Source organism: Gymnoscopelus microlampas, assembly GCF_963454915.1.
Source record: "Gymnoscopelus microlampas genome assembly, chromosome: 5".
NCBI classification, from domain to species: Eukaryota; Metazoa; Chordata; class Actinopteri; order Myctophiformes; family Myctophidae; genus Gymnoscopelus; species Gymnoscopelus microlampas.
The window spans coordinates 11456945-11480873 of NC_139942.1; the positions used below are offsets into that span (position 1 = coordinate 11456945).

The following is a 23929-nucleotide window of genomic DNA, read 5'->3' on the forward strand; positions in this document are numbered from 1 at the left end:
AAACAAAAACACTTTTTTTTAAGTGAGCTTCCATCACTGTGATGACCACTGTGATGACCACACCGCCCACTTCACACTGGGTGTTTTTTTTTTTTTTTTGTCACATTCCTAAGCCAATGATTTGATGACTGGTAGCGGTTCCTGTAGGATACACAAAGAGTCTCTTTTGTGTCTCCTACTGGAACTGCTACCTACCGGTCCGCTGGTCATCAAATTATTGGCTTAGGAATTCGACAAAAGTATATCCATGAATTGAAGTCTCCATGGGGTAACTAATCAACAAAGAAAAAGTATTGATTTGGTTGAACTACCACTTTAAGCAAAGATGCTTGGTGCAAAAATAGCCATGCAGCATACTGTATTATATTAACATACAGACAGACCATACAGACACCAAAAATGGAAACCGTTGTCCCTTGTAGCTACTGATAAATGACCACTTAACTATCCCAGACACTGAAAATGACTTCTATATATGTACAGGTTTATCCTGTAAACTAACTGCTGACCCCAGCAGAGGATGGACAGGACCTGCTAACATGACTTGGTGGAGGAACCAAGGTGGGTTTTTGTTGGGTTTGGGGTTCGTTGGGCTTAAGGCTTCTTCGAAAGGTTTCTGTTCCGCTGTTTGGCTATCACAAAGCTCCATATATCCATATATAAAGTGTTTATTACACAGCTTGGTTGAATGCTTGATTCTGGACATTAAATCTCTCCCTGCAACGCGTTGCAAATTATGAAGCATAAAAGTAACCAAACTCCACAAAAACAACCTCAACATTTAAATTCACCGCATACTGTGATTCCTTAGGTGAATGAAAACAAAATGACAAAAATTCTGGTTTGTTCACTGCAGTATAGACCACAACTGATACAACTATAAAATAAGTTGCATAATGTAATGCCATCATGTGCTGAATATGCATCAAACGATTTAAAAACATAATTAAGAAATGTGGTGTATGGTGCAAAGGTTAACATTAAAAAAATAAATAATATGCAGTATACTAATGCATTAACGTGCTACAATAATATCAAATTATGATTAATAAACTACAATTACAAAGATTAGTTACAATGTCACACGATGTCTACAATGGAAACTGTCCAAAATGTGTGACATTTTTATGAACAAACATTTATAACAATTCAACTGTAGGTGAATTATCAAATTCCATTTCCAGTAGCTCTGAAAACAACAACAACATCAAACTATGGTGTGTGTGGTAAATGTAAGTAAAGAATATTCATCCTCCTGGGTGTCCAGAGGACCTTGCTAGTTGGACATCAATCATCAGATGACTCAACGCTGCTTGATGGAGCCTGTGAGAGTTGAACAAAGATGATCAAAGTGAGACAAAACGTGTTAACATGAATGGAACCAACATTGTGTAGTCTGCTTTCTGTCCCTAAAACCAACTAAAGAACTTTCTGTTTGCCGCTGCCCTTGATTGTTTTTATTCTCTCTTCTGCACTGTACCTGTTTTATTTTTCTTTCCTTTTTTTACTTCTTTTGTCTTATGCATCCTAATGTCCTTACATTAGGATGGAAGACTTAATTGCCTTGTTGTTTAATTGTGCTATTCTTTCTAGTGAACTTTTCCCCACACTGGTCACAGCAGCAACACAGTAACTGAGGACAGGACAGGACAGGTATCTGAGTAAACACATACCTGATAGGAGACAGTTTCATGCATCTATCAGACTTCAATTTAACGTTTTTACTGTTTCTCTTTAGTGCATATAGTGTTTCGCATTAGTTGATGATATGTATTATAGTGTTATTGTTATGCTATGTTGATGAATTGAATACATAGGACCACAATGGAAACACATCCCCAGGACGTTATCCTTTTAGCCTTAATGTCTGATAGTACCACGTGCTGTTTATATTTTTTGACTAATTATGTATTCAATCAATCACAAACATTCTTACAGTAACCTTACAACCACAGTCAGATTTACTGTTAAATATGGACCATTGTCTGCATCTCTAATAAAATGTTTTCAGACTTTTCTTTTTAGGAGCGAGAAACAAAGATCATTCATATTAAACCCAAAATTAATATATATTTTTTTCAAATGAGAAGTGAACAATGAGGGAAAACAGAACAGAATATAACAGAATAGAAGGACAATTAAAGCGGTCTTTCAAAGACATGCACCATGCATTCTGGCCTATAACAGTTCAGCAGGCCAGTGATACAAAAGTTGTTCCGATTGTATTGTATTAATATAGTATGCTGTTTTAGTAGTATTATGTTTGTGTAATGTGAATATTGTTTTTAAGATTGACAAAAGAACTGCTTCAGAATCAACATTAGTTACATCTGCTAATTTGTCCGTATTTGATTGGGAATAAATGATTCAGATGTTTAAAATCAACTTTGACCCTCGGGAACTAATCACTGAATAATCTGTTGTACCTAATTAACATATTAACTCACTGAGTGCCATTAACGTGTTTCACGTGTTTTTACCGCTATGGCGCTGGGTGCCATTAATGTGTTTGACGTGTTTTTGATGTTTTTGATTTATGGCAATACCAATACAATGCAACTAGCAATGGGTGTAAAATATGTGGGCAAGTAAACATCCAGTCCACTTAGCCAGCCAGGCAAGTTAGAAAAGAAATGAACACTGAGCCTTGGTTCTTCTACAGTCTACTGTGTAACTATTAGCAGCTTGGACCTGACAGAAAGACAGAAACAGAGATAATGAAACTTACTGAGTTCCTGGTGGTCTTCAGGTTCCTCCTGTTTAATGGAGATGGTCCTGGATGTCTCACAGTAGAAAGGCTGCTCTCTCCAGTATGGATGCATTGATGTCTTTTTAATGTTCCTAACTTAGTAAAAGATTTCCCACATATTTCACAGCTGAATGGCTTCTCTCCAGTATGGCTGCGCAAATGTATTTGTAATGATCCAGTATAAGTAAAACGCTTCCCACATATTTCACAACTGAAAGGCTTCTCTCCCGTATGAATGCGGCGATGAGTTTTTAATGTTCCAAACTCAGTAAAACACTTCCCACATATTTCACAGCTGAATGCCTTCTCTCCAGTATGGATGCGACGGTGTTTTTTTACTGTTCCAGACTCAGCAAAACACTTCCCACATATTTCACAACTGAATGGCTTCTCTCCAGTATGGACGCGCTGATGCAGTTTTAATCTTGCTTTCTCTTTAAAACACTTTCCACATATTTCACAACTGAAATGTTTCTCTCCAGTTGAAAGGCTGCTCTCTCCAGTATGGATGCGTTGATGTTTTTTTAATGTTTTAGACTCAGTAAAACACTTCCCACATATTTCACAGCTGAATGGCTTCTCTCCGGTATGGATGCGCATATGTTTTTGTAATGTTCCAGACTGATTAAAACACTTCCCACATATTTCACACTTGCATGGCTTCTCTCCAGTGTGGATGCGCTGATGTACTTTTAATTTTTCTTTCCTCATAAAACATTTCCCACATATTTCACAACCGAAAGGTTTTTCTCCAGTATGGATGCGCTGGTGCATTCTGAATGACCCATCCTGAGAGAAACCCTTCCCACATATTTCACAACTGAAAGGCTTCTCTCCAGTATGGATACGCTGGTGAGTTTTTAGATGCTGACTGTGGGCAAACGTTTTTCCACACTGGTCACAACTGTAAGCCTTCTCTCCAGTATGGATAAGCCGGTGATATTTCAAGTGTCCATTCTGGGTAAAACACTTCCCACATGTTTCACAGCTGAAAGGCTTCACTCCAGTGTGAATTCTATTGTGTATCACAAGGGCATCTCTTCGATTGAAGCTTTTACCACACTGGTCACAGCGGTAAAGCTTTTCATCAGTGTGAATTTTCTGGTGAGTTTTTAGATGACCCATGCTTTTGAAGCTTTTCGCACACTGAGCACAGCAGTAAGGCTTCTCTCCAGTATGAATTTTCTTGTGTGTCAAAAAGTTAGACTTTTGAGTGAAGCTTTTTCCACATTGGTCACAGCAATAAGGTTTCTCTCCAGTATGGATGCGCTGATGAGTTTTCAAAGAATCATGACGAGTAAAACACTTCCCACATATTTCACAGCTGAATGGTTTAAATCCTGTATGAATTCTATTGTGTGATACAAGGCTAGGCATTGAAGAGAATCTTTTACCACACTGGTCACAACAGTAAGGCTTCTCTCCCGTATGAATTATCTCATGTTGTTTAAGAGTAGACATGAGGGTGAACTTTTTCCCACATTGGTCACAGCAGTAAGGCTTCTCTCCAGTGTGAATTTTCTTGTGGTGTTTGAGGTGACCCGTTTGAGTGAAGGTTTTCCCACACTCCTCACAACTATAAGGCTTCTCTCCAGTGTGAATTCTATGGTGTACTTTGAGATGGCAAACTGAAGTGTAGCTTTTTCCACATTGTTTGCAGCAGTAACGTTTTGCTTTAACTGAGGACTGAGTAGGACAGGTTTCTGAAACATAAAACACAAGCCTGGTAAGAGCCAGCTTCACACATCAATCAGATTTAATTTCACAGTTCACCAAAGTCAGTGTTACGTTGAAATTAGGTGAAATGTATGCATCCTAGACAAATTGATTTCGACTTTTTAAAAAATATATAAAATAAAATAAATAAAACAATAATAACAGATCTTGGGAAACGGCGCATGCCGTTTCTACAAACACGGCTTCACTTGAACACGGTCATTTCCCCCTAGCCTCCATATCATCAATTATTCAACAATAAAGCTGCTTTTTAGGAGTAATTGAAATATTGTGATACCATTATCAATAACAATATTATGTTAAGTTATATTACTTAATCAAATATAAAACCAATTTCATCAGCACATGTAGGCCTATTGCCTAGTAGTACATGTATGCATGTACAAGACAGTGAAGTACAGTCAGACTGCTCACACACACACACACACACACACACACACACACACACACACACACACACACACACACACACACACACACACACACACACAGTTTTCATTTGTTATCGTGGGCTGCCATTATTATAGTATAATTTAAGGATACCATGTTGACAATTCTTCATCCACTGCTAAGATTAAACACTAGATCTAAACACCAATTCTACAAGTGGTGTTCAGAATGATAACCAATTTATTTAAGCAGAGAGAAAACTAAAAGTGAAGCAGTGAAACTATTTGCGAGTCGTATTAAAATACGGGTGAACCACGGAAAACATTTGTGAATTCATTTGCGAGTTACAAGCCATGAAGTTTGGTTGCAAGGTGTAAATGACAGAGTTGGAGAGGTACAAATAAGACATTATTGTGCAAATGTGAACTTTGTGCTTCACTTATAAAAAGGGATTGACAAATGTGTAAATAACACGTAATTACAGAGCTCGATTGTATATTTACAAAGCTTAAATTTGTATTTGCAAACATTAGAAAACACAAGTGACACAGAGAAAACATTTGCGAGTTGTATTTTGCACATAAGTGACCAATAGAAAATATGTGCGAGTTGGCCTAAAATACAAGTGACCAATGGAAATATTTGCATATAATAATGTCAAATAAAATCTTCCATGGCCCCAAACTTGGTGGGTGCTCTTAGACAGTGACCATTGCTCTTATCAGTGCAACATATAGGACAAGGTTTGAAGGCCATGCTACGCAACCTGAAAATCTAGTAGGGTAAGTGATATTTTTTGGTTAAAACAAAAAGTATTTTGTTGAAAGGTTAAAACACTATATTCTGATAGTAATCATTGCTATAGAGTGTTTGTTCAGTGACAGGAGTCTCCCCGTCTCTCCAGCTCTTTAATAAACAGAAAATACATGTTTCGGTAGGTGTCAAAATCTCAGCCAATCAGGAGAAAGTACCCATTTTTAAGCTTAATTTGTATAGTGTTCCAGTTTCAATTTTGCATGCTCATTTCTTAGTGTCATCACTTCCAATTTCACTTGTTTAATCTGTATCCTGATTGAGTTCTCTGTCCTGGTTGGATAAAATTGGAAATGAAACTGAAACTGAAACGAAAATGCATTTTCTGTTTAATAAAGAGGTGGAGAGACAAGGAGACTCCTAATACTGAACAAACACTCTATAGCAATGAGTACTATCAGAATATAGAGCTATTTAACAATTATTTTAACCAACGCAAATCACTTACCCTACCTTTAAAGATACAGTATATATCTGAATATATAATAGTGCAGCTAGTATTTGTTTTAATTTCATCCCCATTTCATCCCCAACACTTGCCAGCCAAAACATAGACATTGCTCTGAACATGCATTATCATTTTATTAAATTATTATCTGCTGATCCTTTACGATCAACGTTAATTATTAACTACTGATCAACGTTAATATCAGTCTTGAAGACCATACAAAACGCATGGCCATCTGTCTAAACTTTCAAGAAAGTTCAGAGGCGCGTGCAGGGCCGTGCACACACATTTTCTTTTCGGGTGGCGGTGCCGCAGATGATCCATATTAGGTATGTTGATTAGCCAACAATTTGTTTCTGCTGTGCACAGTAGATTTGCAGGTGTTTTTATTTATTAATAATTGCATCACAGACAAGTATATCATGTACTTGATACATGCGCTGGTAGAGAAGAATTATGCAATCCCGCCCACTACATTTGATTGGGTAAAGCGTGGCCTGCTTCCTGATCTGAAGGCACGCCCACTTGTAGGCCAGTGCATACACGTTATGACGAACCCCCCCCCCCCGACAGATTCAAGCGGAGAGCAGAATCTGTTCTTGAGAGATTAGCGAGGAAGTAGACAATAGAGTGGAAGCGGGACACAGCACCATACAGAGCAAGAGAGTGAGTGACAGAGAGAGATATAAACACAGTGAGCGTCACGTTGTCAGCTTGTAATTTTGCGTACTTTAGAGGGACACATTGAACCCGTGTACTTTGATGTGAAAATTAGGGCATGCTATGCAAATTGTACATGTTGGCAGGTCTGTAATAATACATATATATGTTTTTCAACAAGAGAAGTGAAAATAAGGGACAACAAAACTGATTAAAGCAAAAATAAATCATGAAACTTACTGAGGTCCTGGTGGTCTTCAGGTTTCTTCCGTTTAATAGAAACAGCCCTGGCTGGGTCTGGAGAGTTAATCTTCACCTGCAGTCTGGACTCCATAGACTGGTCTGGAATGAAGGAATTGAAATCCCATTAATTCAGGATGAATTAACTCTACTTGAACAATAATACACAATGAGGGAGGAGTAGATTTGCCCAATTCATTCATTGATTCAGTAATTGATCATCATGCACTCTCTGTGTAGCGCAAGTCTGCGTTAGTCCCATTTGATTTAGAGATACTAGACCATACCCGGATCGCATCCGTGGGGGGATATGCGCACATGATCTGGCAACCCGGGAGGCGACATTGTTTGACACATAAACGCTAATAAGAAGCTGAGATTTGATGAAATTGAAAAACGGGCTTCACAGTTGCGTTCAGATGGTAATGGTCAATGTCTGTGTGCAAAATCAGAGCAATTGGTCCAGCCACTGAGGAGAACCGGGTTGTGACACCACTACAAACAAACGAACGGACGGACACACAGAGGTTACTAGAATTATAGTAGGATATTGTGTGCAACTGTTATATCTGGCCTAAAGCTCCAGTGGAAAGGCCATGCGGTCACCAATATCACTATTTGCTGGGAAGCATGAAGCTATAGAGTAAATTTAATGGCCAACCAAAAGCGCTATTCTTAGAGCGTCTTCGCTGGCTGGCCTTAACAATTACGCTCGGGTGGTGCAGAGGTAAAGTGCCTGCCCAGTGCCCACCACCGCGGAGGTTGTGGGTTTTAATCCACCGTCGTGCATTTTGGCCACCGAAAATATTCGGCCGAAAATGGCAAAAGAAAATACATATTCGATTTTCAGACTAAATTATTTTAACGCTGAATAAATATTACCGAATGTTTAGAAGACATACACAAACAAAAAAAAGCACAAGCACAATCCGATCTGTAAAACACTGTTGGAGGGCGAAGTATAGAGCAGCTGCGTCTCTCTCGGTAACACACCGTTGAATGGAAGAATACACAGCAGCTGCTTCTCTCCGAGCCCAGCTGCATTACTCCCCGCACACCCCCTCACACACGCCCACACACACACACACACACACCACGGTGACGGCACTCAACTCAAGACAAGTAGGAAGAAAGGACTACTAACTTTGTAACCAAGCTTTGCTGTTTTCATCTTGAATTAACCAAACTAAAATCCACAAATGTCAGAGAGGGTGTAACATTAGTAGGTTAACCAGCGCTAGTTAAGAGCCTGCACAGCGCAACATAATCAACACCAGCTGTAAACACTTCCGTCTTTGAAATATTGTCTAAATAACTGATCTCAATATGGACCCAGAAGAGAGAGCGCTGGAGCAACACGGACAGTTTAGGCCTTTATTTATTTCGGTGCAAGTAAAACAAGGTCGAAAGACCGAAACGTCAGTCTATCTGTTTTACTTGCACCGAAATAAATAAAAGGCCTAAACTGTCCGTGTTGCTCCAGCGTTCTCTCTTCTGCATCTATTGTCCCTACCCTTGTGATGCACCGGACTGGCCGTTTAAGGCTGAGTCGCAACGGTAGAATCCCTTTGTTCTCAAGTTCTTGTGGCTACCTGGATTAGCCTCTCTACCTGCTGCTCGCCACCCCAAACAAAAGGACGCGATGGATTTCTTGGAAACCAGTCTAAGCCTAACCACCAGTGGAAACACTGAGGTACAACCAGAAACGCTGTCCTTTACTGAAGAACAAGGTGCAAGTATTATTCTTCCACAGTCTCTTTTTAAATATTTTATACAACCAACAGTGTCATGTACACCTACTCTCACAAGAGACCTTGAAGATGCAAAAAAGACTCAAGCCAGATTCCTCTGGCATTCTATTACACTCTCAGAGTACTGGCGAGAGTACTTCCTCACGGACTCCGCTTACACAAAACCCCGTCCTTCGGGATGGATGACAAACATTTTGTACAGTAATGGGAACAAATTCTGAACAAATGTTCAATGGACCTTAAGCTTTCAGTTATTAAAAAAAAAACAAAGCAGAGAGCGATAAAGTGACAGCAAACATCACAAACATTGAGAATGAAATTAAAGCTTAAGTGGACACGGACACCTACAACGATATAACGAATAACAGCACAACCACCGTGTTTGTGAAAGATCTGCAAGCCTACAAGATGGACAAATACAAGCGTGACATCAAAGACTACGAGGTGGGAACCATATACGACTGGCATGGCAAAAGAAAAGCCTTCAAGAGCCAACGGCACCCCCCTGCCAAAAACATCAAAGACCCGCTCTCGACAGCCAGTGAGAGGGAATCCTCCAACGACACTGCCAGTGACGTAGCCGATGCCCATAAAAGGTCTTCCAAACCTCCTTTTCCACACGCCCACTCTAAACACGCAAAAAGAGGAGGGGCACGCACGGCGGGAGGAGAATCCCCCCCCCACACGACGCTCTCCACGCAACTAGCATGGCTAAAAAGTGCCTAAAAATGAAAGGTAAACCCAACATGACCAGAACTGAAATGGAAGCCATACATGACCATGAAGTAAGAAAATACAGCATTATACGCCCAGCCAATAAAGGCGGCCCAGTAGTAGTCATGAGTTTGGATAAATACAACTTGGGTATTTTAAGTCAGCTCACTGACACCAACCACTACACTCCTCTACCCTCTAACCCTACTGCAAAAGTCAAAACTAAGATTGATGTTTTTATTGATGCGTCTCATTGATGCATCTCATAAGAGAGGCTTTATCACAGACAAGGAAAATACATTTTTGGTCAAAGATCACCCTGTGTGCCCAGTAATTTATGGTGTTCCTAAAATTCACAAAACCCTAAAGAACCCCCCCTCCGCCCCATTGTGTCCTCCTCACTGAGCCCTGTCTCTGAGTTGATCATTTTCTGAGAAAATGTGTGTTAAAGGGACTACACCATGAATTTTAACTTTTTCTTCTTTTCTGTGTGTTTTTGGTCTCCCCTACCTCTCTTCTATCCTCAAAAATACCCCAGTTTGAATACTCAGGCTTTCACAGCAAATCTGGGGTTTTCTGTAAATTGGTCTAAAAACAGGCCAGAGAGAAGTTAGTTGGAATGAGTATATCTGAGGCTTGATTTAGGCTCAAACCTTTTGAAAAACGTTTGAGGGACATAAACAATATGATATTAAATATTATTATTATTTTTTAAATTCATGGTGTAGTCCCTTTAAATTTGCCTTCGTATCTTGGAGACACCACTGACGTTCTGAATCTGGTTCATAATTTGAAATGTGAACATGCTGATACCATCTTAGCTTCACTCGATGTAACAAGTCTGTATACATGCATACCGCATGATGTGGGTTTAGAAGCCATTTCCCACTATTTAGATACACGCCCGGCACATATCATGCCCCCCTCAGCTTTGACTGAAGTTGCTGAGATTATTTTGTCTAACAACTTCTTCAAGTACTCTGGTCATTTTCATTTACAATGCCAAGGGACTGCTATGGGTAGTACTTTTTCCCCGTCATATGCCTGTCTGGTTATGGGTTTCTGGGAAGAAAGATTTATACACAATCCTGTAAATAATACATTTCTCCCTAAAATAGCTCTTTGGCACCACATTGATGATGTGCTCTTGTTCTGGAAGGGCACCGTAGATGAGCTGCAAGCGTTCCTCCTGTATGTAAACTCCACCACTAGGTACTTATAACTTTTACCTTGGAGTTTAACAATAATGAAATACATGTTCTAGACCTCACCATCTTTAAAAGTACTGATGGTTTGTTTGATACCACTATCTACCATAAACCACTCAGTAGGAATACTTTACTAAGAGCGAACAGCAACCATTCTAAACAACTCATTCGGAATATTCCTATTGGCCAATATCTGCGCCTTAGGCGTAACTGCAGCTCCACCACAGACTTTGAATCTAAAGCTACAGAGCTCACTAACCGCTTCACAGAAAGAGGCTATAATCCAGTGAACCTAGACGCAGCATATAACAGAGCCCTACATACAGACAGAACGTCCCTACTAATAAAAAACCCTTAACAGACACCCGCTCGGCTGTTTCTCAACACAATATTCTCCAGCGGCAGGGCTAATTAAGAATGCTTTACTCAATGATGTTGCTAGGTTTTCAATGAAATGGGTCCCGGGACCCACAGGTGGTCATTCAAATGGGTCCCAGAAACACCGAAAATAACGATCTGAAAACAACGTGTCACGCGTCGGTGTTTCGGCTCGCGGCTCGGTTTGGTGCGCAGGTCGCGGCTCGGTTTGGCTCGCGGGTCGCGGCTCGGTTTGGTGCGCGGGTCACGGCCTGGTTTGGTGCGCGGGTCACGGCCCGGTTTGGCTCGCGGGTCGCGGCTCGGTTTGGTGCGCGGGTCGCTGCCCGGTTTGGCTCGCGGGTCGCGGCTCGGTTTGGCGCGCGGGTCGCGGCTCGGCTTGGCGCGCGGCTCGGTTTGGTGTGCGGCTCGCTTTGGAGCAGGGCTGCGTGGCTCACGGCTCGCTTTAGTTGTATGCGTCCCGTGGACGCAGTGACGGTTGGTTTAATGCGTCCTTTATTAAAAAGGTGCGTCAGAGACGCAGGACGCAGGGCTAGCAGCATCTCTGTTTACTAAAACATTGGCACGTTTTAAAAAGTGATCCCAAACTTCAACATGTGTACTGATCCTCCTCTCTTCTCTTTCAGACGCTCCAGAAGCCTCAGAGACCGTCTTATCCACTCGGACATGAATACACCCCCCCCCCCCACCTGGCTCCCCAATCCCCCACAGGGTTTCTATAAATGTGGCAACTGCGCCCAATGCTCCAATTCATCCAATGCTAAAAAAAAATACCCATCCACGCACAGGTAAAAAATACAAAATATACTCATTTATAAATTGTAAATCAACTTATGTGGTATATATGCTCAAATGTCCCTGTGGACTTAAACTCAGTATAGGCGAGCACGAAACTGCTTTTAGTGCAGGAACCAAAAGCCCAAAAGTTGACTATACCCCTCCCCGGAGTAGAACAAAACGGGACATAGTTTTTTCATATCTTTAGGATGTCCCCTTCGTGAAATGGATTGTCCCAAATTTTACTTTTACTGCAAAAGTCATGAAATTGATCCATGAAGTGACTCACCACATAGGCAAAAAAAACGCCTATGTTGAAAGTGGGAGCTCCAAGTAAATCCTCTGCCATTTTCTACCTGTTGGTTGTTTTTAGATCATACTTGCACAGATGGTCTACAGGTAGTGTCCCTACATCCCAAAACAATCAGAATGCCAATATGTGGTTCTATTGTGAATCAGCAGCCTTTTATATAAGGCCTTAAATAGGCGGAAATAGCAACAAGTTGACTTTTCTGAGCAATATGTACTTGTAACTTTGGTCCAGCTCTTTATCAGGGGTAGAACTAGATGTGACATTGTCTTTAAGATGTCCACTTCCTGAAATGGATGGTCAGAAGTTTTACTTTTACTGCAAAAGTCATGAAATTCATCCACAAAGTGACTCACCACTGCCAAAACACGCCTACCCTGAAAAAGGGAGTTCGAAGTCAATCCTTTCTCATTTTCTACCTTATGTTTTTTGTTTTACATCATACTTAAACAGATGGTCTACAGGTAGTGTCCCTACATCCTAAAGCAATCAGAATGCCAATATGTGGTTCTATTGTGAATCAGCAGCCTTTTATACAAGGTCTTATTATAGGCGGAAATAGCAAAAAGTGGACTTTTCTTAGAAATATTCACAGGGAATACTGGTCCTACCCTTCTATCAGGGGTAGATAAAAACTTCACCTTATTTTTCCATAACTTTGACTTGTCCTCTTCATGAAATGGATTGTCCCCATTTTACTTTTACTGCAAAAGTCATGAAATTCATCCATGAAGTGACTCACCACTGCAAAAACACACCTACCCTGTAATAGGGAGTTCTACACGCTGGTTGTTTTCACATTGTACTTATACACAGATGGTCTACAGTTAGTGTCCAGCTGCCCTTTATATAATATAAGGCCTTATTCAAGGCAGAAATAGGAATATTCACATGTGATTTTGGTCAGAGGTAGAACAAAAACTGACCTTGTTTTTTCATAACTTGACTTGTCATCTAACTATCAACCATCAAACTATTTACATTGACTGCAAAGATCATGACATTCTTCAATAAAGTTTCTGCACCAAGAAAGTGCAGAACTGCCCCCAGCTTGCATGAAAAAGGGATCATATTTGCCCAGATTGTCTACAGGTAAGACCCCTACACCCCAAAGCCACCAGACAAATATGTTAAAATTTGTGTATTGTGAATTGGGTTTTATAGGCTCTTAGGCCTGGTTAAAGGCATTTAAAACAAATCTGAATTACTTTTAATCCTGCTCTATTAATACTGTAAAATGCCACAACAAAATGACTGCTTCAGGGAATACAATTTGATACCATGATTTTACCCTGCCACTTCATATTCATATGGAATCTATGATGCTCAGGTAGGCCTAATATCTCTACACCTCAAAGCCTCAGGAATGACAAAATATATTTCTATAAGCCCATACAACCTAAATGCAGTATGGCTTAAGTACTGTAGAATACACTTTTTGTGTGCCATTCTTAATGAATAATCATCAATCTGCAGCTTATGGAAAACGGTTTGGCACCCGTCAGTCAGTTCCCTCCACACTGCTCAAAAAAGTAAATAAATATATGAAATTGAGAATAAGCTGCTGATTGATGATTATTCATTAAGAATGGCACACAGTAGTATATTCTACTTAGCCCATACTGCATTTTAAGTCTGGCTACCATAGAAGGCTTATAGAACTATATGTTGTCATTCCATCTGTTTTGAGGCATCAGGATATAGGCCTACCTGAGAAACATCCTTAGATTCCACATGAATATGAAGTGGGTAAAAACATGGTATCAGAATACATGTCCTGTTATTAAGAAGTCATTTTGTTTGCAGGCATTTTACAGTAATACATCAGGATTAGAAGTAACTCTGAAAAAATAACTTCATAATATAATAAACTGCTCACAAAATGTAAGAAAACTTGAATTTGGGCCATTATATCTCCCCTTTACTAATACCAATCAGTAAAGTGTTATATATCATTTTTATCTGTGATTAGTCACCTTTACAACAAGGTACAGCTTGTAAGTATCGGGCATTCATAGAATGAGCAACACAGGCAAATGTGTGGGTAGCGCCGAGCAAAAATGTGCCAAAATCACCCAATATGCTTTTGCTGGTAATTGCTCTTGTTTTAAGCGACCTGCCAGCACACACCTGCTGAGAGGTGGGTTCTGGGACTTTGCGTTCTGCAACATGTGTTCTGCAACTTTGTTGAGTTTGTGTATGCTCCAAGCCGCAACACTGCCCCCATAGAAAGATGCCACGTTTGTCCCTTCAGGATAAGGCCCGTGCAATAGGGCAAGTGAAGCTGGTGTTCCATTACGCATTATTTGATGTCAGCCCCGGCACCATTTGCAGGCAGGTGTGTGCCAGTCAAAGGTGTGTGACTGGCACCTGAGCATGGGCCCTGCAACTTTGACATCTGTCTTTGGTACCGTTGTGCAAATCTTGCCTGTAAATCTATGGTTCCTCAGTGAAGCAAGGGGTCTGGGTTGTTGTCTTCCTTGTTGACTTCACCAGTCTAACAGAACTTGGTCCTAAGTTTGGAAATGGTACCAGGGCTAACACCAAATAATGCTGTCACTCTGCATAACAGAACACCAGCTTCACTTGCCCTGTTGCACGGGCCTTATCCTGACAAAAGTGGCATCTTTCCATGGGGGCAGTGTTGCTGCTTGGAGCATACACAAACTCAACAAAGTTGCAGAACCCATGTTCAGGTGCCACTCACCTGTGAGGCAGTCACACACCTGTGACTGGCACACACCTGAAGCCCATTGAATGTCATGAATGTCACGACATTGAATGTCAGCAAAAAAGTCTAACAGGCCATTTTAGCACATTTTTGCTCGGCGCTACCCACACGTTTGCCTGTGTTGCTCATTCCATGAATGCCCGATGCTTACAAGCTGTACCTCGTAGGTGACTAATCACCGATAAAAATGATATATAACACTTTACTGATTGGTATTAGTAAAGGGGAGATATAATGGGCCAAATTCAAGTTTCCTTACATTTTGTGAGCAGTTTATTTAACAAGGCCTACAGTAGGAGCCTAAAATCCTGCTGATTCACAATACAGCATATTTTGACATATCTTTCTGGTTGTTTTGGGTGTTGGGGTCCTACCTGTAGACAGTATGTGTAAATATGATGTAAATCCAACCATTAGGTGGTCAATGAAGCAGGATTCACTAGGTAGGTAGGGAGTTTTCTGCATTATTTTTTTCTTTTTGTAAATGTTCATGAATACATTTCATGACTTTTGCAGTAAAAGTAAAATGGGGACAATCCATTTCATGAAGAGGACAAGTCAAAGTTATGGAAAAACAAGGTGAAGTTTTTATCTACCCCTGATAGAAGGGTAGGACCAGTATTCCATGTGAATATTTCTAAGAAAAGTCCACTTTTTGCTATTTCCGCCTATAATAAGGCCTTGTATAAAAGGCTGCTGATTCACAATAGAACCAAATATTGGCATTCTGATTGCTTTAGGATGTAGGGACACTACCTGTAGACCATCTGTTTAAGTATGATGTAAAACAAAAAACATCAGGTAGAAAATGAGAAAGGATTGACTTCGAACTCCCTTTTTCAGGGTAGGCGTGTTTTGGCAGTGGTGAGTCACTTTGTGGATGAATTTCATGACTTTTGCAATAAAAGTAAAACTTCTGACCATCCATTTCAGGAAGTGGACATCTTTAAGACAATGTCACATCTAGTTCTACCCCTGATAAAGAGCTGGACCAAAGTTACAAGTACATATTGCTCAGAAAAGTCAACTTGTTGCTATTTCCGCCTATTTAAGGCCTTATATAAAAGGCTGCTGATTCACAATAGAACCACATATTGGCATTCTGATTGTTTTGGGATGTAGGGACACTACCTGTAGACCATCTGTGCAAGTATGATCTAAAAACAACCAACAGGTAGAAAATGGCAGAGGATTTACTTGGAGCTCCCACTTTCAGCATATGCATTTTTTTTGCCTATGTGGTGAGTCACTTCATGGATCAATTTCATGACTTTTGCAGTAAAAGTAAAACTTGGGACAATCCATTTCATGAAGGGGACATCCTAAAGATATGAAAAAACTATGTCCCGTTTTGTTCTACTCCGGGGAGGGGTATCTCAAAAACTAAGGCTCTTTTTGAGGGTTTGTTCCTGCACTATATTCACACTAACAACCCAGAATATGCCATGGCCAGGCACTATAAATCAGCAAATCATGGCTTCTGGGGAATAGAAAAAATGTCAGTCTCATTACGGGGTGGAGACATAATTAACAAACTGCTTTGCAGAGAAGCATTGTGGATCCATAACCTTTACACCTTAGAATCCAATGGTCTAAATGAAGAACTGAGCCTTTCATGCTTCCTATAGACGGTCCCTGAGGTTTCCTGACATTGCTTTTGTGTGCTTTTTTACTCTTGAGAGTGTTTCCCTTTTTTTGTGTCTTAAAAATATAACTTTATCAAAATGTATCTAAAGTGTTTTTGCATTGGCAACATTATTTGGCCCCTCTTTCTACTTGTACACTGTTTTAAACTAACCTTACCAAGGCATTATATGTGTATACTATTTTTTATATCTTGTAATATGCTAAATGGTCCACATGCCCAGAGCTAAGCCTAATCATTACTGATTGGCGCAACCTTGAGACTGTGACATGCAGAACTAGGTAATTACCACTAAACAGAGGGCCATTCACCATTGGTTTATTGAGAGCACAGCCCATGCTCACCTCTGTATATAAATGTCTATCTTGATGCTGAGGAAGGTCGAAAGACCGAAATGTCAGTCTATCTGTTTTACTTGCACCGAAATAAATAAAAGGCCTAAACTGTCCGTGTTGCTCCAGCATTCTCTCTTCTGCATCTATTGTCCCTACCCTTGTGACGCACCAGACTGGCCGTTTAAGGCTGAGGCGCAACGGTAGAATCCCTTTGTTCTCAATATGGACCCATTATAATGATTATACGTTTTTTAAAGAGAGAAATATATATATATATATATATATATATATATATATATATATATATATATATATATATATATATATATTAGACTCAATGTTTTCAGTAACATAATAAAACAGTACATACCTATATATATATATATATATATATATATTAGACTAAATGTTTACAGTAACATAAAAAACAGTACATACCTATTAGAGTCAATGTTTTCAGTTACATAATACAACAGTACATACCTATTTTTTTTTGTATCTTGTTTTTTTTCCCATTAGAGGTAGTATTAAATGGCGTTTTCTCAAATCACCTCGTGGGCCAGATTTGACGACGTTGCGGGCCAGAAATGGCCCGCGAAACACAAGTTTGACATCACTGTATTAGACTAAATGTTTACAGTAGCATAATAAAACAGTAATATAATAAAAAACAGTACATACCTATTCTGTGTAACTTGATCACTGGTTTCAACATCCTATATTCGGTATTCGGCCAAGACTTTTCCATTCGGTGCATCCCTAATAAATTAACAGTACATACCCATTAGACTAAATGTTTACGGTAACATAATAAAACAGTGCATACCTATTAGACTAAATGTTTACAGTAACATAATAATACAGTACTATGACGGCAGAAATGTATAGAGAGTATTGTGTATTTGTTGGTTATCTCATTGAAGCAAGGTTTTACACAACTGTGCTAATTCCAAGTTCTACAGCTGTCGCTGTAACAGCTGAGCTGTCTCTCCCATGCTACTCTGACTCTGTCAGCTATTATGTGTATCAATGTTTGTGTTGCTCTTACCTTTAGTACATCACTTATTATGACCATTTAGAATAGCATCTCTGGTACAATGTGGACTATAAGAGCTGTGTTAGATGGGTGCTCAAGAGGCCTGTGCCCCGAGGGGCTGCTGGAGCAGGCCTGGAGGCCTGCTTCTCATGATCTGTACTGATCTGTGTATGCTGCTGCTCTGCTGAAAACGTCCTAATAAATGGCCTAAACTTCACCCGACTGGAATATAATATTTCTATAATAGCACATACCTATTAGACTAAATGTTTACAGTAACATCATAAAACAGTACATACATATTCTGTGTAACTTGATCACTGGTTTCAACATGGTGGTCTGCATCGCTGCTACAACTCTGTTCTTCATACACTGATGGAAACATTTAGGATGGATGTTGTTAGACCTGGACGACAGATGGTGTTGCACTGTAAGCTCAGTGTTACTGAGAAATGTAATCAAATGGTTCCATGTGTCCCATAGTTAAAGTAACACTGCTGGGGACTAGTGATGGACAGTAACAAAGTACATGTTTTTTCCCTCAGTATCTGTACTTGTAGAGTATAAGCAACCAATATTGTACTTTGGACTGCACTACATATCTAAGAAGGGACCCTTGGGACCCAAACTTAATACATTATGAATTAACCACTTATGCCAAATTAACTGCCAGAGTTTTTCAGAACAGTATGCAACTTCTGCCAGCGTTTTTGAGCGTTTTTAGTAATCTTTTGAGACCCGTAGAATATTTTTTTCAAAGATGTTAACATCAGATGTCTGGGGGTACACAGGTCTGAAAACATTTGACCGCAATATTCCGTTCTGTAGTTGTCAGCAGTTGAATCTGCAGTTTCATTCACAACACTAGCCCCATCACAAATCTCTCCCGCCAGGCCGCCACTATACAGCTCCGAGATGAGGTCCCACTGTATTGGCTAGGCTAGAACTGCTCTGTGTCCTGAGTGTGCGGGGAGAAATACAGGCATTGTATCACCTGCAGTATTGCCATACTGCGAGAGAAATAAGCATATAGAAAATAGCCGATCTACAAGCTCACAACGCGTTTCATCAAGTCGCTTATAATAAGCAGACATGGCAACGCTGATCACCAGCCAGCGCCAGACTGGCTGCGTCCCCCCACCTTTATCGTACATAAATATCTCATAAAAAAATCAAATAAATCATTAATATCAACCAGCGCTTGATATTACGGTAACTAAATAAAATAATGAGTCATTTGTTTAGAAACATGATGGCATGGGTGTTCACTCTCCATTCCGACATCTCACCACTCCGACTAGTGGCTTCCGCGTGCGGTTAGGGTTAGGTATAGGGTTCGTCAACGTCGGAAAGGCGACATGTCGGAAAGGAGAAATGCACCCGATGGCATGATCCACGGCCAGCAGGGAGCCACCTAGCCCTAGAATGTCTGTGATCTTACATACATTTCATGTATTCCAAATACACAGTCATAGATCACCCTGGACGGCGCGCTGTGGTGACGATCTACAGTACGTGGCCGTAAAAGTGCTCTAAACTCCGTCTGTACTCACCCAATAATTAATTCCTAAGACTTGGAGTCAGATATTGTCCTCTAGTTTCATATCCATTTGAAAGTTCTGCCAGAAAACGTGTGTTTAGTCAAATATCTCCACTTTTCCACGAGCTGCACACGGACGACTTTATGTACGGGCGAGGGGCCTGGAATGAGTGCAGGAATGAATATATGTAAACTTCCTTTAGGACGCACAAATGTTTGGGCACACAATTGGCCGGTGATGTGATTCATTACCCTGCACCAATCACATGCACCTGTCAATTGTGTGCCCCATTCGTTTGTGCTTCCCTGTGTCAATTTGTGATGACGTTTGTGGTGATCAGAGGAAGTTTTGATCAATTCGGTCCGTCACTCAAGTCGCGGCCCCCTAGCCCGTACAGAAAGTCGTCCGTATGCAGCTCGTGGAAAAGTGGAGATATTTGACTAAACACACGTTTTCTGACAGAACTTTCAAATGGATATGAAACTAGAGGACAATATCTGACTCCAAGTCTTAGGCATTAATTATTGGGTGAGTACAGACGGAGTTTAGAGCACTTTTACGGCCGCGTAGATCGTCACTACACAGCGCGCCGTCCAGGGTGATCTATGACTGTGTATTTGGAATACATGAAATGTATGTAAGATCACAGACATTCTAGGGCTAGGAGCCACCATGCAGATAGCCCCAGTGTCCCCGCCTTGAGGTGCTCTGAACCCGGCAATAAATTCATGCCGACACCCTCAGACAAGCCAGGAGTCCCGCGCGAAATGACCATAGCGATTATAAAAATATCAATAAATATAAAGCATAAACAAACTACTTCACATGAACAATGTTGCTGTAACTAAGAGATTTGAGTGGAAATAGATATTCTATATACACATATTTACAAATACAATACATTTTCAAGTAAAGCCACTTCCTGGTTTAGTACAAGAAAGCTGCGGTGCTTCCTTGCACTGCGACCCACACACAGAACATATACAGTAGGCCTACAGTAAGAAAAAATCCCAATCTGACGTCATTAAAATATTTCAAACGTACAGTCTCATATGTGACATTTAAGGGCCATGTCATAATCCCTTTATTCAAGTTATTAATCAGTATCAGCGTGGAAACGGTATATTTTGCACTTACTGAACTCCTCTGCCCAAACTGTTGGCTGCTCCGACCGCTGCTACGTGAGCCTGTGTGTGTCACTTACTGTTGCCAGATTTTGCGAGAGAAACCAGCAACCAGGTCTATGAAAACAAGCCCAAAAGAGAATCAGAATCAGCTTTATTGTCACATCACATTTTTACAGAAGTAAAAAAGTGGGTGAAACTGGGGAAAGGAGATCAAACAAGAACAAGTTGTCTACAAATGTACACAATACCTGAGATAAGATAAAAGGTGCATGGGCATAGCAGCAGATGCATGATGATAAATTACGTTTGTTAAGGTGCTAGAAAACACAAAAAAAGACAAGTCAGTGCAGTATGGGAATGGGATTAAGGTGCAAAATGACAGTGTAAAATAGACTGACACTGGTATAAGCCATGAAGAACAACAACAAAAAAATCGAATCAGTTGAACTTGTCCCTAATCCACACAGGTAGGTCCAAGGAAGAGCAAAGGTCCGAGACCAGCCTGACAGCCTGTCATCAGGCTGCTGAACAAGGCTCATGCCATGCTCGAGCCATCGAGCCATGCGCACTTTACTGAAAATAGCCGATCTACAAGCTTGGGAGCTTGTAGATCGACTTGTAGATTGGCTAATCTTGGAAAAAAAGCGACAAATGTGGGTTTAAACAGCATTTGGAAACAATCCGTGTAACTTTCGTACGGATTGGAAACAAGCCCAAAATAAGCAACTACACTTTAGAAACTAGCCCCCCAAAAAGGCAATCTGCAACTACCAATATTTACAAGCAACTAAAAAACAAACAAATTGCTTATAATAAGTGGACATGGCAACCCTGGCGTGTGTGTGTGTGTGTGTGTGTGTGTGTGTGTGTGTGTGTGTGTGTGTGTGTGTGTGTGTGTGTGTGTGTGTGTGTGTGTGTGTGTGTGTGTGTGTGTGTGTGTGTGTGTGCGTGCGTGCGTGCGTGCGTGCGTGCGTGCGTGCGTGTGTGTGCTCGCAGGCGCGCGCGCGAGCGTGTCGGGGCTGCAGGGGCTGTGGTCTTCGCTGGTTAAAGTTTGCATTAGTGCACGTCTGCATGTAGGCCTACTGATCTTTCAATCTAATTAGTTAAGCCACAAGTGGTCATTAATGATCGTGTTTATCTCATTATTGGCCATAATCAATTAATATTGACTTCACCTTTATTTTAATATTCTTTTATCTTAATTATATTTTTCCTATTTATCAGTAGCATCAGTTGTTTATTAATGTTTTTATGAAGATGATTTTCTTAACAAATCTGTATTTCGTCTTAGTAGTTCTTTAATTGAATTAACTTTTGTTTCATAATAACTTTTTGTGATTTTGTTTTGATGTCTCCTGATGAAATAATTCTACCTCAATGTGTTGATCTTATGATCAACAAGGAGGGAATTGCAGAAGAAGTATTAATGATTTTTATGGTTGCTTATATCTAAGCTTTATACCATCGCTAATAGGCTAGCGGAGCAGATAAGTGCTACGATCTTTCAATTTATGATACAAGCATGAAAATTGGCTTGAGCAGTCTCCATTTTTCAAGATGGCCGACACCTTATTGGGCAGTTAAGTGATATGGTGGTTTATTTGGTGATACAAGCATGAAAATGTGCATGAGCAGTCTCTGTGGGTCACTTGACAATAGGCCACCCACAGCTATTTGACATTTCAAGATGGCGGCCATTTTTCAAGATGGCCAACACTTTAGTGGAGCAATTAAGTTATATAATGGTTTATTTGGTGATACAAGCATTACATTTGGCATGAGCAGTCTCTAAGGGTTGCTTGACAAGAAAACACTCCCAGCCACTTGAAATTTCTATTTTCAAGATGGCCGCCCCTTGGATCCTCAAAGGATACATTTTATCATAGAAATGTACATTTCTTTTCATTAAGGATTATGCTAAAGAACAACTTTAACACATCACAATACAGTTGTGTTGATTTGTTGATCATAGATAGATTAGATAAGAGTGAGTATCTGCACTACCAGGGCACAATGGTGATATATCACTGCTGTGGGGTTCAATGTCAGCTAATTGAAAGTTAGTATTCCAAATACTAATTTACCCCAAAACAGTTAGATAGCCGCACCTGAATTGACAGGTTGTGCCAGCGCGGGAGAGCCAAGCCAAGGTTAATGGGGTTTTAGTTAACCAGATGGTGTAGAGATCGCACAGGATTTAAATGGCATTGGATGAACGATCGGACTAAGTGTAGGGTTAAGGCACAAACTTAGTTGTATCCCATACATCAATGTGCTTGGTAAAGGCCAGGCCTTATCTCTTTGCCAGAAAGCAAAGACAATATGACTTGATCTCACCAACTCAAGAAGCACTCAAAGAGCATGCCAAACATGCTTCTTATGAGGCTGGATACGTGTGGGGACAGGCATTGAAGCGACATCCACAAATGCCGAGCCCATCTGACTGGGGATGGGTGGAACAGGACGAGAAGTGGAAAGTCTTCTGGACTCCACTTCCACCTATTGCGGAGAGTTGTTGAGAGTTGACCAAATGTGGGTGCACCAAGGCATATGTACTGGAAGCAGGGTTTCCGTTAGCCGGTATATACCGGCCATTGACCGGTAAAAAAATTAATTGGCCGGTAAATATAAACACCACCGGCCACCGTGGCCGGTTGGGAAAATGCTGTTATTAGGCTTAGCTATTTTATCATTTAAGCCTATTATTAATATTATTATTTGCATAAAGTAGTTGGCTACAACCATTACAATCGTAATCGTTTAAAGTTTTTATCATGATCTGACTGTGTGGTTTAATTCCGACAGCCTGCTCGGCTGCTGCTGTGCGCTGCAGTTATAGAATAGCCTATTCGTTGTACGATGGTGTCGCGCGTTGAAAATATCAAAGCTACAAGCTCACAGCACGTCGCAACGCGCCGCTTTGTGAGCTTGTATGTCTGCTAGTTTTGATTCGACGCAACACCGCTAAGAGACACAGCTGTGTCTCCTCCTGATCAGTGCTGAGTAGGGTGGTTCGCTCGGGTGTTGATAAACAGAACCGGGATTTTCCGAGGTGATAGAATCATCTGAACCAAGCCGAACTCAATTATCGATAAAGGGACCCGTCCCGTCCCGAACACGTGTGGGTCGTGGATATTATGCAAGCACAGTTACTGCAATGGATAAAGTGGTGAAAGTTGGTGAAAGCAACTATAAAGGCAAGTAATCAACCTCGCGCAAGGCCACATATATCATGACATATAATTAACGTTAACAAAACAAAACCTACTTTCGCATATCAAGGTTGAATGAGAATCGATTTAAAGCCCAAAATATATATTAATTTGTTTATACTGGGCGACG

At 40.6% G+C, this 23929-nt stretch overlaps 1 protein-coding gene across 2 annotated transcripts in view; it reads right to left on the reverse strand.

The window, feature by feature from the left end:
- Positions 1-20910, reverse strand: part of LOC311045637 (uncharacterized protein) — a 39162-nt gene extending 18252 nt beyond the window's left edge. Inside the window, exons 1-7 of one of the 2 annotated variants that reach the window (XM_084057591.1) lie at positions 20836-20910; positions 20598-20701; positions 18219-18291; positions 17565-17642; positions 7038-7139; positions 2729-4452; positions 1183-1323 (exon numbers count right to left, since the gene is read on the reverse strand). In XM_084057591.1, the coding sequence (XP_083913717.1) occupies positions 1288-1323; positions 2729-4452; positions 7038-7139; positions 17565-17642; positions 18219-18288 (2010 nt within the window). In that variant the 5' untranslated portion in view covers positions 18289-18291; positions 20598-20701; positions 20836-20910 and the 3' untranslated portion in view covers positions 1183-1287. Of the gene's footprint in view, positions 1-1182; positions 1324-2728; positions 4453-7037; positions 7140-17564; positions 17643-18218; positions 18292-20597; positions 20702-20835 lie in introns of those variants that run through there. The other variant, XM_084057592.1, reaches the window with a different exon arrangement.
- Positions 20911-23929: the final 3019 nt, after the last annotated feature.